General features: G+C 43.6%; 2 protein-coding genes across 2 annotated transcripts; one reads left to right on the top strand and one right to left on the bottom strand.

The window, feature by feature from the left end:
• The first annotated feature begins 1,455 nt into the window (after positions 1 to 1,455).
• Positions 1,456 to 6,007, top strand: LOC145406456 (uncharacterized). Its single transcript, XM_080277611.1, has 4 exons — positions 1,456 to 1,480; positions 2,404 to 3,208; positions 4,795 to 5,098; positions 5,846 to 6,007. The coding sequence occupies exons 1-4, from the start codon at positions 1,456 to 1,458 to the stop codon at positions 6,005 to 6,007; spliced, it is 1,296 nt and encodes a 431-aa protein (XP_080133737.1).
• Positions 6,008 to 8,705: 2,698 nt separating this feature from the next.
• LOC145406384 (protein Star-like) lies at positions 8,706 to 12,797 on the bottom strand. The gene is made up of 7 exons (XM_080277548.1): positions 12,769 to 12,797; positions 11,973 to 12,082; positions 10,721 to 10,902; positions 10,422 to 10,616; positions 9,842 to 9,940; positions 9,228 to 9,392; positions 8,706 to 8,858 (listed from the first exon to the last, which is right to left on the bottom strand). The coding sequence occupies exons 1-7, from the start codon at positions 12,795 to 12,797 to the stop codon at positions 8,706 to 8,708; spliced, it is 933 nt and encodes a 310-aa protein (XP_080133674.1).
• Between the last annotated feature and the right edge of the window lie 599 nt (positions 12,798 to 13,396).

Genomic DNA, 13,396 nt, shown 5'->3' with positions numbered 1-13,396 from the left:
GACCTTGCTTGGCTCCCTCCACTCTCATCCATCTCACACCTCACGTACACACACACACACACACACACACACACACACACACACACACACACAATCTATCTATCTATCTGACTATCTTTTTCTTTCTTTCTATGTCTGTCTGTCTATCTACCACTGCGGCTGGTTTAGCTGGGATACTTGACTTGGATGTGTTCTACTCCCAGGTGGTTGTCATAGTGCCCGATGTAGAAATTTTGGGTCGTTCAGCATACAGTACACAGGTCCAGGTCTTCCTTGGCCTTCCTAAGTGTTCCCCGTAGCGTCTCCCTGGACCCGATGAGACAGATAGAAGGGTAAAGGAGGTTACAAGTAGCCTTGGCAAGATCACCGTGGTCATACTTGAATCCATGCAAAAGGAAATTCGCAGGTTGGGCATGCGTCTGCGTCTGGTGGAGAGGGAAATAAAAGGTGATGAGAAGAGAGGGGAGACGGGCCGGGGGCGGGATTAATGACGAAAACATAAGATACACTATCTGAGCCGGAATTTGATCGTGGGGCCCAGCACGGGATGAGTGCGTGACTTCGGCAACTGACAAGATACGTATACTTCTCTTACCTCCTACGCTGCACTGACTTATATACATCGCATTACAAAGAGGCTGCGATGAAGGAAGAGTGGGGGGATGTAGGGCTACGTATGAATCTCTTATAAGGCCTAAGTTAAAGAGGCTTTCAGAAAGAAGGAAGCCAAGGGCAGAGATAAGAGAAGATAGTTCACACTGGGTGCTGCTGACCCAGCTGGGGAGACTGTGGTAGGTGAAGACGGTAGACGTCCCAGCTCAGCCATTGACGAGAAGAGAACTGTCAACAGAACAGGTTTTTGCTGTAAACTGTAGTCTACACCTATACTGAAACAGTTTTCTTTAAGATCGATGATAGAAAATACTACGACACAGGGTAAACTCGGTAAGACGCGAGCTTATTAATTTGACCTTGAATCATCATCCACACTTTCTATGGCTTGGTACGTTTATGTGACAGAGGCTTACTATGCTAAATAAGAGGAATTAAAGTTTTCAGTCTAACCATCTTTCGGAATTAAACAAGTAAGAATTGCATTGGAGCCTAAGTAGAAAGTGTCTTGTAGTTTCCTTATTTTTGTTTGCCAAGATTTATTCGGCTGATATCTGTTTCGATATTTAAATCATGTGTCACTTTTAGTAGGAACTTAGTAACGTAAAACAATTACCAAAGATTCATCTTTACTTGAGCTTTACAAAACAGCAAAGCGCAATATATCAAACACACTTTAATATATACCAAGTGGAACAATACCGAGATGGCATTTGGTTCAGTGATGCCTGTCATGGTGACACTGCCTTACTCCTACAGCTCGCCGATAGTGAGTGAGGTGGTGTTGGTAAAAGGGAGGTCGTGATATTTTACGCTGAACACAAGGGCTAGGAACGTGACATCATGAGTGACAAGCCAACAGATGCAGGTCAGTGTCATCTACAACACCCCAAGTCTCCGAAATAATCAGTAGATGTACTAGGCAGGAGTGACATTAGTACATTACTGTACCGGTATGTAAACTAGACGCCTGCGATTGACTGCCTGAAATGTTTATTGCTGAAAAGGTGCACAGAATGAACTCTGATGAATAAGATTAAATGCAACGGTTAATTTCGCTTTTATTTAATACGTTAAAAGCCAATTTTATTATTATTATTATATTATTATTATTATTATTATTATTATTATTATTAAAGATTATGCAATTTTTTTTTCATCAGTCAGCAAGATCCATAATTCATAATAGGGTGTTTACATAAAGACCAATTTCGTGCTTATGTACTTTATTTTGTTAGCGATTCTAAGCACTGAATTGCTGGCGGAACATTCAAAGTAGGCATGAAATATAAAATCATGAATTGAATACACTAATATGTTATAAGCAGTGCAGCCCCGCAGTTGTTGTTGTTGTGTGTGTGTGTGTGTGTGTGCCAAAGTCAGCCGCCTCACTAGCACACTGACACACTGACGTTTCTGTTTCTTTTCTTCAGCTTCCATGTCTGGTTGATGCAAGTTTCTATCCTATATAAATCATGCTGTTGTTATAAATCTAGTTGTATCTGGTGTATTATTTGTGTTCTGGGTCTCAGTGTACAGGAGAGGGACGCCTTCATGTGGTGGCACTGATATAACTAGATGACTTGACTGCCTGATTGTACAAATGTTCCTTAACTACTTCCTTATCCCTTGAAAGGAGGATGTAGACTGCAGAGGGGCAATTTAAGCCTGTAGTTCACCGGGTTGGCTTTTCAAATGAGCCTGGGGTTGCAATTACTCTTCTGATAGGCCATGAGTTTTTATTGGTATGCTCATGGTACTCCGGTTTTCATAGGGCCAAACCTCCCTCAGGTGAGACTGATGGTGGTGGAGTCGTGGTGCCTGACAGCCTGGTGACGGAGGCGGCTGTGGCGGCGGCTGTGGCAGTTGAGGCAGGTCCCGCGGCGGTGCTGGAGGGCTGGCAGCTGAAGGACTTTACCGTGCGAGGAGACGGGTACTCCTCAGCCATCCGCTCCCTCAAGGTCACGTTCTCCGAGGGCGGCCACACCACGGACAAAACGTACGTCGTGAAGATCAACCCCTGCAGGAATATGGAATCCTTCAAAGAATTCACTCACACGATATTCGTCAAGGAGGCCAAGTTCTACCAAACTCTTTTACCGGACCTAAACTCAGCCTTAGCCAGAGTTGGAGAGGTACCGCTTCGCCTCCCCAGGTGTTACTACGCCAGCTTGGAGAGGGACAGGGAAATAATCATCATGGAGGACTTGCGCGACCGAGGCTTCGTGAGATATGACAGGAGCAAGAGCCTGGACCTGCCACACACCCAGCTTATTCTACAGGAGCTGGCCAGGTTACACGCTGCCTCACTTCTCATCAGCTCCCCCGATTCTCCCCTCCCGAACCAGCATCCCTACCTGCTGAAGGACTGGACTACACACAACCCCGCCGCCCCTGAGTGTCTCGTGCCCATGTTCCAGTTGTACCTGACACAGGGTAAGGCTCTACTGGAGAAGGTGGGAGGGTACGACGCTGCTGTGGCCTGGATTGACAGCCTGATGCCCCGGGTGAGGGAGGTGCTGGAGCAACAACTGGCCAGCGGACCCTTCAGTGTCGTCTGCCACGGGGACTGCTGGACCAACAACCTCCACTTTAGGTGAGCCAGTGTTGGGTCGCTGGCCGTGGAATGATACTAGAATATGGTGCTAGCCACGAAGAAGTGCTATGGAAAGGATGTAGGGCGGTAGCATTGTCTTTTTCTGCCACTGGGCTACATGGAATAAGCTACAAGAGGGCAAAACTTGGTCCAAATTAAGGTAAAAAGAGTACAGCAGTGATCCAAAAGAGGCGGGCTAGCGACCGGGTGTGACAAGTCCCATAATAATTCCTCATTGGATCAACACTCAAATTTCAGTGGGAACACATGTATTTTCCCGCACACCTCTTTCCCTCCTCAATCACTGACATTGATGAATAAGGTTAAGGTCATTTTGATAAAGGCCTGATCAAGAGTATTAATAAGAACGATGACTGACAGGCCGGTCAAGAGCAACGTCTGATAAGATAGTGTTTGAGACATGACTGAAAGTGGAGTGATATAAGGTGGACATGGCAAACAGTGAGACAATGATACGGTTTGGTGCAGATACTGATAGATGAAGGCGATAAGATAGTGTTTGAGACAAGACCGTGGTATTGTAGTGCCGTTATAACCTGGACACGAGAAACGGCGAGATTCTGATACAGTTTTGAATGAGGGTGCAGAACGTGGCCATAAGTGGTGTTAATTACTGGCGTGAGTTGGCATAAACCTGGGAACTAATCGCTTCTGCTAAAAGTCTTACTTTGAATTAGATTTTTGCTAAAGACACAGGATTGTATTTATCTTAGGAAATACTACTTTATAATCAGCGATGCAGTTTTCTGTTTTAATGCACTTAAATTAGGGAAAAGCTTATACTAAAATTTCTCTTTATATTTGAGATATATACTTCATTAATTCACCTTCTATCTACGCCAAACCATATCAGCTGGGAAATTTTCATGTGACATGGGCTCAGTTTTTGCATACTCTCCACCTTCCAGGTGGAGAGTGAGGCTGGCCTGGTGGAGGTCGCTTGAAAGGCATCACTCTTTCAACAGATATTGTTCCCACACATCATGTATTTTTTGCCACACTAGTATTTAGGTCACTAGAATCCGTCGTCATAGCTACATGTTATTACATAACGTTATTACCGCTTAATATTTCAGTATTAAATTTCACATGTCATACTGAGCGCTGATTCATGACTTTAGCGCTTTTCACAGGCTGAACCACATTCTTATTAGTATATTTATGCTGCGTGCCCGAGAAGCCTTCCTTTTATTTGTTTATCAGGTCCAAAATTGCCATAACCAATTCGTTACAGATAAACTATGTGTTTGATTGTGCAGGTCCCTGGTCCTTGAAATAAGTATATGGTGGTGTAAGTCCCTGAAATCAGCTCTGTAATTGACTGTGCAGCTCCCTAAAATAAGCATTATTTTTTAACGATACTGGTCCATAAAATAAGCGCAGTATTTGCCGTTACTGATCTCTTGGGTAAGCTATATATTCGGTGTATCCTTTGATTTATTCATTCAACGGCCCAGATTCCTTAAATAAGCAATGTATTCAGTGGTGCAGGTCCCTAAAATAAGCCTCTGGTATGTATTTGATGATCCAGCCATCTAATAAAAACCACATATTTGACGCTTTAGGTACGGTACAGATGGGAAGGTGGAGGAGGTGATGTTTCTCGACCTCCAGCTGGTGCGCTACGCCTCCCCAGCCACGGACCTCAACTACCTCCTCTCCACCAGCCTCTCCTCCGACCTCAGGCGACCCAACCTCGACTCCCTCCTGGCCCACTACCTCCAGACGCTCTCCAGAATCCTCGGGGCATCAGGTCAGACCCCTCCCTTCGACCAGCCCCAACTAATGCAGGAATTCTGGAAGAGGAGTCTATACGGTGCCATCTTCGCCATCATCGCCGTGCCCATGGCCATGCTTGAGGCCTCAAAGGTGGAGTATTGGTCGCATTTTTTGTAGCGTTTTATCAAGAATCTTTTTCATTTTCTAGGACAAACGTGTCTCCTTTGCAATGTACTGTTTTCAGAAATCGTGTTGCCTTCCGTATTCTTCCATGTTAATATTCACTCAAACTTGTGAAGTGTATTGCAGACGTACAAGCTTAGACCAAAAAAATAATAATAATAGTAATAATAATACCGGTAATAATAAAACAAGCAATTTCCCACGAAATTTAAACTCACGAAGTTTTATAAATACGTCCCGAGATTCACAGGGGTTGCTAATCTTGCTCTAAAAAGGTGTTAGAAGGTCATTGAGAACAGAAGTCTCTTGAAAATCACTAACAAATGGGTTACAATTAATCAGATTAGGTGAACCTTCATAACAAACTTTCTAAATGGAAATAATTATCTTTAAAACTATATACTGTCTGCTTTAACCTGGCTCAAAATACTTCCATCTCCAATTAGAATGTCGAGGTGTAAGAGGAGATTAACACTAGAATACGGTGCTAGTCACGAAGAAGTGGTATGTAGAGGATGTAGAGACGTAGTACTGTCAATTCTAACACTGAGCTGCATTTAACACAGCTGTAAAGGGTCGAAAGTGGCCAAGTTAAGGTGAACGAACTATTGATAGGGTACTCATCCTATAGAAACTGTTGCAAAAGTAAAATAACTCCTGTATCCCTAAATCTCGCTATAAATCTCGCTTTTAATTTACCAACCCTTCTTCCAGCTGCCGGACATAGACGAAACCACGGACGAGAGCTTCAGCCACGTATTTGAGGAGATGAAGCGGAACACACAGGAGGTCGTGGACAAGAGCCCCATCCTGCGTCCCCGTCTGCTCTCCCTCTTTGACGAGTTGATGGACGTGGGTGTGATTCCCTCTGGCTAGTTGGGCAGGGTGCCTTTTTGTTCCATCAGTTGCGTAGGGACCCGGGGCTAGGCTATTCGGTCCACTTATTAAGGTGAGAGGGTTTCTAATCATCTGCAGTTGCCTTAGATAGGATAGCAAGATTGTGGTCGTCACTGCATTCCCGATATTTGTGTCTGTAATCAGTATTCCTTTTGTTATATTCTTCCCTACATTCCCTGTACACTTATACGCATGTCTAAGATTTTTTAGTCTGTAATCATATTTTCTAAGACTGTTTTTTCCCTGTTTCCCCAGCACAGTAGTTGTACGATATGTATTTCTGACATTTGTGAGCCGTAATTAGTATTTTTTAAGGCTGATTTTTTCCCCATATCCCCTATAGTTGTATGTATCTGTAATATTTTTGAGACTATAATCAGCATTTCTTGAGTTTATCCTTCCCATATCCTGTATAAAGTAATAAGCAGTTCACGTCTAACTGTTACCGATTTTTTAATGAATGAGGGACACCTGTAATCTGGCATATGGAATTTTTTTTTCATTTGTTTTTCCCTCTTCTGGTCGTCTGTAAGAAAAAGAAGAAAGAAAACGAAAAGAAAGCAATGTTGCACTCTGTTGGCATATTGTTTAGCGCCATAGTTATGATAAGTACCATTTAATTTTTTTTTTTTTTACATAATTTGTGATAGAACCCAACCACCGTCCATTTGGGGTCCTAGGGTCGTATGCTCTTCGGTTAATGACGCTGCCTAACACCTCTTCCTGAGCGATTTATTTACCTGTTACACTTATCCTCCTCCTTGTTATTTAAAGCATTGTAATCTCGCCGTATTCTGCATAAATAACGTACAAACCAATATTCACCGGCCGTGTTCAAAAACTAAATCGCTAAGGAAGACGTGCTAGGGAGTCTCCTAAACCATCGAGAATATAGATGTTAGTGTTTATAAGTCAAATTCTGCGTTAAAAACAAAAAAAAAAAAAGGCAGCCAACATTAAAAAAAGTCTTCAAAATTATACCATATATTTTTACTTGAATGTCATGGTAGATATTTTTATTTTTTTGTACACTTGTAATAATGTATCTTGCCTTAATGAGTCTGCCTTAATAAAGCTGTAGTCTTTACCTGTTTATACGACTTACCTGCTAGGAATTAGGTTAAGGTGTCTGAGTTTGACTGGGGAGAGGAAGGAAGGTGAAGAGGGTAGGGGGAGGATGGGGAATGAAGAGGGTGGGGAGAGAAGATGTGGGGAGATGAGGGAAATGAGGAGAGGAGGCAACTGGTCCGAAAATAAGGTGGGGGTGATGGAGAGAAGAGGGGTAGAGAGAGGAAGAATAAATGAGGACAGGGTGGGAAGAGGGAAGAAATGAGGAGAGCAGGGGATTGGAAGGAAAATAAGGTGGAGGTGAAGGAGAGAGAAAGGAAAATTAGGACAGGGTGAGGAGAGGAGAGAAAAGGAGAATGGGTGGAGACAGGGGAGAAAAAGAGGAGGGGAAGGAACAAGGCAGAAAATAAAGTGGGGATGAAGGAGACAGAGGAGAATTAGGAAGGGGATGGAAAATGAGGAAGGGGATGATGGGGAGAGATCAACAACGACAAACGAGATCCTCGGACGAGAAAAAGAAGTAAGAATATGAATTGGTGAGAAATCTTGGGTGGCGAGAGAAAGCACGTCAGTTGAAGGAGAGAGAGACAGAGAGAGTTAAAATATACATACTCCAAACCTTAAGTATTGTCTTAGGGAATACACCGTCCGCCATTGTAATAAACTTCACAATAAAATAATATGCCTGACATTTGCTTTATTTCATACCCTTTACCTAGGCCTTTTACCCCTTTCATACCCTTTATCTAGGCCCTTTACCCCTTTCATACCCATTACCTAGGCGGTTGACCCTTTTTGCCCGAGGAAGTTATTTTTATTTCCTTTTTGCTGCCACCAGACGATTTGATTTACTTTGGGAGGAACTTTTCAAAATCTGGAGTGTTAAATATTACCTTCATTAACTCTTCCACAACTAATACTCCTTTCACATTGACCCAGATTTTTTTTTCTTTCTCGGCTTCCTTCACGAATCTCAGTGGCAGAAGAAGACAGTCCCGTAGCTGTACATCCTTTCTCTATAGCACTTCTTCATGACTAGCACCATATTTTAGTGTCAATCTATTGTCACACCTCAACACTCAAGGTGGAGAGATGGAAATTCTAGGCCAAGTTAGAATCAGAAGAGTACAGAGTGCTCTTCTAAGCTTGATAAAATCGTAAGGTGAGATTAGGAATAGATTGTAAAATATATAGGTTCAGAAAAGATGGATGACGCTATTTTACTCCTTTATTGTACGAGCTGTGAAAAAATGAGCATCAAGGACAACAGAAACGATTAAACCCTGCTCTACCATCAGTGTTTTTGTAATTTTTTGGTATGGTATGGTGTGGTATGGTATGGTATGGTATGGTATGGTGTGGTATAGTGCTTATTCTTGACCAGGATTAGCCTCATCCCATTAGAGTCCCAGTATAAGAATTAGAAGTGGTTTCGTAAGAGAGGTATGGCATGTCTTTGGCGGCAATGTTGGGTAGCACACGAACCAATATCATAGCCATAGAAAAGTTATTATAAAACCCCTGTAGAGCTCCACTTCTCCCCATAAAGCTTACACTGTTGTTTTTCGCTTAAGCCAATTGACTGTTGTAACGACCCCTAATTGCCTCGTTACAAGTCCCTGCGAGCGTCGAATTTGATGAGTACATAAGAGGCGTCCCCAGCCCTGTCCCCAAACACCTTCTTGATGACCATGTTACGCTCCAGGAAGTACCCGCCGATGTCGTTGCTCAGATCCGCGCCGTTGGAGTGAATTACGATCATCTGGAGGCAGGGGAGGGCAGGGAAACGATAGATTAGACTACTGAGACAGGAGCAATATCAGTATCAGTGAATATAATGCGGCTCCTACTGTTATCATCATTATCAACATCATCATGACCCTTTTTCCCACCTAATGATGAGGGAGGGATATGATCTAGAAATAGGTAGAGACAAAGTGTGAAAAAGTAATTGTTCTACCTTCCATTACTGCTATTGATACTAATGGTATTCTCATAATCTGAAATGAGATATAAGTTAATGATCTGTACGTCAAGGAATTATCAGTTGCACGTGAACTAAAACTATAAGATGGGGTAAAAAATAAAATAATCCTGTCTTACCGTAATACGCATGCAATGCACATCTCACCTCCATTTCCGGGATCTGATCAAGCTTGGTGTTGAGCAGGACGTCCAGGTCGGAGCCACTCATGTCTAGAACCAGGAGGTCAATGGCGGAAGTGAGGCCAGCAGCGTAAATTACGTTCTCCAGGGGTATACACTGCGCCTCCACGCTGTCACGTTCACTGGCAGTCTACACACACACACACACACACACACACACACACACACACACACCGGGGAGCAAGGAAGGTAAAATTAGTATTAGATATTTCACTTCAGATTCTGTTCCCCTCCCTAGTTTATTGTGTCTAAAAAGGTGTCATCATCATCATCATCATCATTACCTAATTCCCATATAACAGTTGGAATAAGGTAAGATTCAGGTACAAAAAAAAATAAAAGACTATCGTCACTACCTTTATCCCAATAATGATGATGATGATGATGATAATAATAATAATAATAATAATAATAATAATAATAATAATAATAATAACAACAACAACAACAACAGTAATGAAGTAATACAAAGGTTAGAACGAGGGTAGGAAATATACAAGGCACAAGTGGTGAAACAGAAACAGTGGTAGTGAACAGTGGTGTGGTGTTTTCTCGGTTATTCAAATTTTCCCGCCTCACCTCCTTGGGCCACAGCATCTCCAGCTTGGTGATCCCCAGCTGCTCCACCGCCGCCGCCTCCCCTGCCCCTTCATTAACGCGGGGGTGAGAGAGACGCAGCTGCAACACACAATTCACTCACGTTACCGAGTTTTCTATCATCGAATTTGTGCACAAAGGCTGAAAAACAATGAATCTCGGTGCTAACACTAAAACTGCGTAATCGAAATTGACTTCTGATAAAGAGCAGCTCTATGTTAGAAATGATTTGTAAGGCATTTAGTACAGCGAGAAAGATTAAAGTACTGACCTTTACCTAGAGGGAATATAGAGAGAAATTTGGAACTGGCCTGGCATGAGAAGAGTGAGCAATTTATATATATCCTGAGGCACATTCGACCAGAGGACACTTGAAAGGGTAGGAACAGAGTCACTAATCTATATAAATTTTCTGTTACATGTTAGGCTAGATCAGACCTTGTTGGGATAAGAGTAATGTGAAAAATCTATGCATATTCCTGTAACATATTTAGCTTGGGTAAACAAATGAGGTCAGAAATCTACATACACAATTTCTGTAACATAAAGGACGAACACAGACCTTGGCAGGGTATGAATAGGGTGAAATGCAGACTTTGGCCAGCTGTGCCTTGCGTCCCTTCTTCAGCAGCCGCTTGTGGAGGGCTGGGTGAGGCTCTACCAGGAGGCCAGACCAGCCGAGGGAGCGTTCCAGGGGCAGGGAGAGTGAGCGGTACTCCCCGTCACCTGCACCAAGCTCCACGAACACCCCACCACGCTAGGGTAAAGAGTAAGAGGTTAGTAGTTCTAGATTTGCACACACACACACACACACACACACACACACACACACACACACATACACCTTCCCTCCTCCCTCACCTTGTTCTTGAAGTACTCCTTAACAAACTCAAGGAGGGCATCGAAGGCACGAGAGCTGCCGTTGTGGCCAGAGAGGTGATACTCGGAGGCTGCAGGAGGTGTGAAGTAGTTCGCCTTCAGGTAGTTAGCCATGGCCTCGTTGTTGAAGGCAGGGGGGCCCTCCAGGAACCGCGTCAGGCACACTGCTCGCCGGGGACACCAACAGGATTTTACTGACTTTGGCTACTAATATACTAAATGCTCATAAATAAAGTCAAGTATGTTCTCTTTCGTGTGTGTGTGTGTGTGTGTGTGTGTGTGTGTGTGTGTGTGTGTGTGTGTGTGTGTGTGTGTGTGTGTGTGTGTGTGTGTGTGTGTGTGTGTGTGTGTGTGTGTGTGTGTGTGTGTGTGTGTGTGTGTGTGTGTGTGTGTGTGTGTGTGTGTGTGTGTGTGTGTGTGTGTGTGTGTGTGTGTGTGTGTGTGTGTGTGTGTGTGTGTGTGTGTGTGTGTGTGTGTGTGTGTGTGTGTGTGTGTGTGTGTGTGTGTGTGTGTGTGTGTGTGTGTGTGTGTGTGTGTGTGTGTGTGTGTGTGTGTGTGTGTGTGTGTGTGTGTGTGTGTGTGTGTGTGTGTGTGTGTGTGTGTGTGTGTGTGTGTGTGTGTGTGTGTGTGTGTGTGTGTGTGTGTGTGTGTGTGTGTGTGTGTGTGTGTGTGTGTGTGTGTGTGTGTGTGTGTGTGTGTGTGTGTGTGTGTGTGTGTGTGTGTGTGTGTGTGTGTGTGTGTGTGTGTGTGTGTGTGTGTGTGTGTGTGTGTGTGTGTGTGTGTGTGTGTGTGTGTGTGTGTGTGTGTGTGTGTGTGTGTGTGTGTGTGTGTGTGTGTGTGTGTGTGTGTGTGTGTGTGTGTGTGTGTGTGTGTGTGTGTGTGTGTGTGTGTGTGTGTGTGTGTGTGTGTGTGTGTGTGTGTGTGTGTGTGTGTGTGTGTGTGTGTGTGTGTGTGTGTGTGTGTGTGTGTGTGTGTGTGTGTGTGTGTGTGTGTGTGTGTGTGTGTGTGTGTGTGTGTGTGTGTGTGTGTGTGTGTGTGTGTGTGTGTGTGTGTGTGTGTGTGTGTGTGTGTGTGTGTGTGTGTGTGTGTGTGTGTGTGTGTGTGTGTGTGTGTGTGTGTGTGTGTGTGTGTGTGTGTGTGTGTGTGTGTGTGTGTGTGTGTGTGTGTGTGTGTGTGTGTGTGTGTGTGTGTGTGTGTGTGTGTGTGTGTGTGTGTGTGTGTGTGCGTGCAGTACCTTGCTTAGTGCAGGCCGACTTAGAGGGTCCGAAGATGATGGTGGCCAGGTGGAGGAGCAGCAGCAGCCCGAACACGGACACCAGCGCCAGGAGGGTCAGACTCACACACCTGAGAACGGCACCAGTAAATAAATAAAAGGACACACAGAATATAAGGGAATACAGATGAACTTTACAATGAACACTACATACCAATACAGACACATGCAACTAGAAAGAAAATACAGACGAGGATTACAACACAAATAAATTCTAAAGGATACCAGAAAATACATATGGACACTACAGTCACAGTAAGCCTAAACAAACACTGAAATTAGTGCAACATGTCTGATCTTATTCACTTAGTTTGGCCGGAAGATCTAGATTCTTGACCCAGAGTTCTTACCATCTCCTGACGGTTTTACTCAATTTAGGACAGCCTTTTCGGACTGAAGGAGTTACATTTATGGCCTTAATAAGCCCTGAATATACGAGAAGACCTTCTTTAGGTTCAATAAAATCGTTTGGTGGCAGCAGGAGTAAAGTCAAAATGGACGTCACCCATATTGACGGGGATAACTTCAAGATCACTGTATGAAAGTTACGTCTTCTTCAGGAAATACCCAAATAACCATTGGCCATTTGACATAAGCTTCGCATGTAGTGAACAATTAACATCAGTAAATGAAACTAGATACAATAAATAATACTCCAGCCACCACTCAAAACAAGAAAACTAAACAGGTATCATAGTTGGTCTCTCGGCTTTGAAAATTAGCATGATTTTCATAAATTTCACGCCACAGCTCCTACCTGTTGATATTACTTTTATCCAGGGCCATGCTGACGGTCGGAGGGAGCGGTGGGAAGGAGGCAAGTGACAGCTCAGCCAGTCCATACCTTCATACTTTCCTCCAGACGCGTCGTGCAGTCGTGGCTAGTGTCCCCTTAGGCAGGGCATCACAGAAAACGGGATTATGATGTTAGAAACTCGTAACTTCCTTAAAAACACACGCCATATATTACTTTTTCTACCAAATTCCCTCTGTTTACAAATCTGTCCATTCGAGCAACCCTTTTGGTATAATATAATCTTGTTTATAATTCATCAAGTGCCGTGTCTATACTAGTGAAAGGCCCTGTGTTGCTAGAGTCTAAACTGAATGCTCCCTTGTTCGTGAATAACCTTGGTCACTCTCTTCTCTGCTGAAATTCCCATGGGAGTAAGCATACCGAGAACTTTTATTTTCATGGGACTGTTTTAGATCATTATGTACATGCCCGTATATAGACAGACAGAAAGATAGATGTACATAGATAGATAGATATCAGGTGTTCATATACAGTATTTATTAGATTCGTGCATTAACAATAGATCTACAGGGGCATACTATAATCAGCAGTAAGCCTCCGTCACCCTCTACCTCGAGTGGGGATGCTC

Source organism: Coenobita brevimanus, chromosome 70 (assembly GCF_032717465.1).
Source record: "Coenobita brevimanus isolate Jiangsu-jjx chromosome 70, ASM3271746v2, whole genome shotgun sequence".
Lineage (NCBI taxonomy): Eukaryota > Metazoa > Arthropoda > Malacostraca > Decapoda > Coenobitidae > Coenobita > Coenobita brevimanus.
Note: the sequence above shows the minus strand (reverse complement) of the source record. Positions and strands in the feature narration are given on the sequence as shown.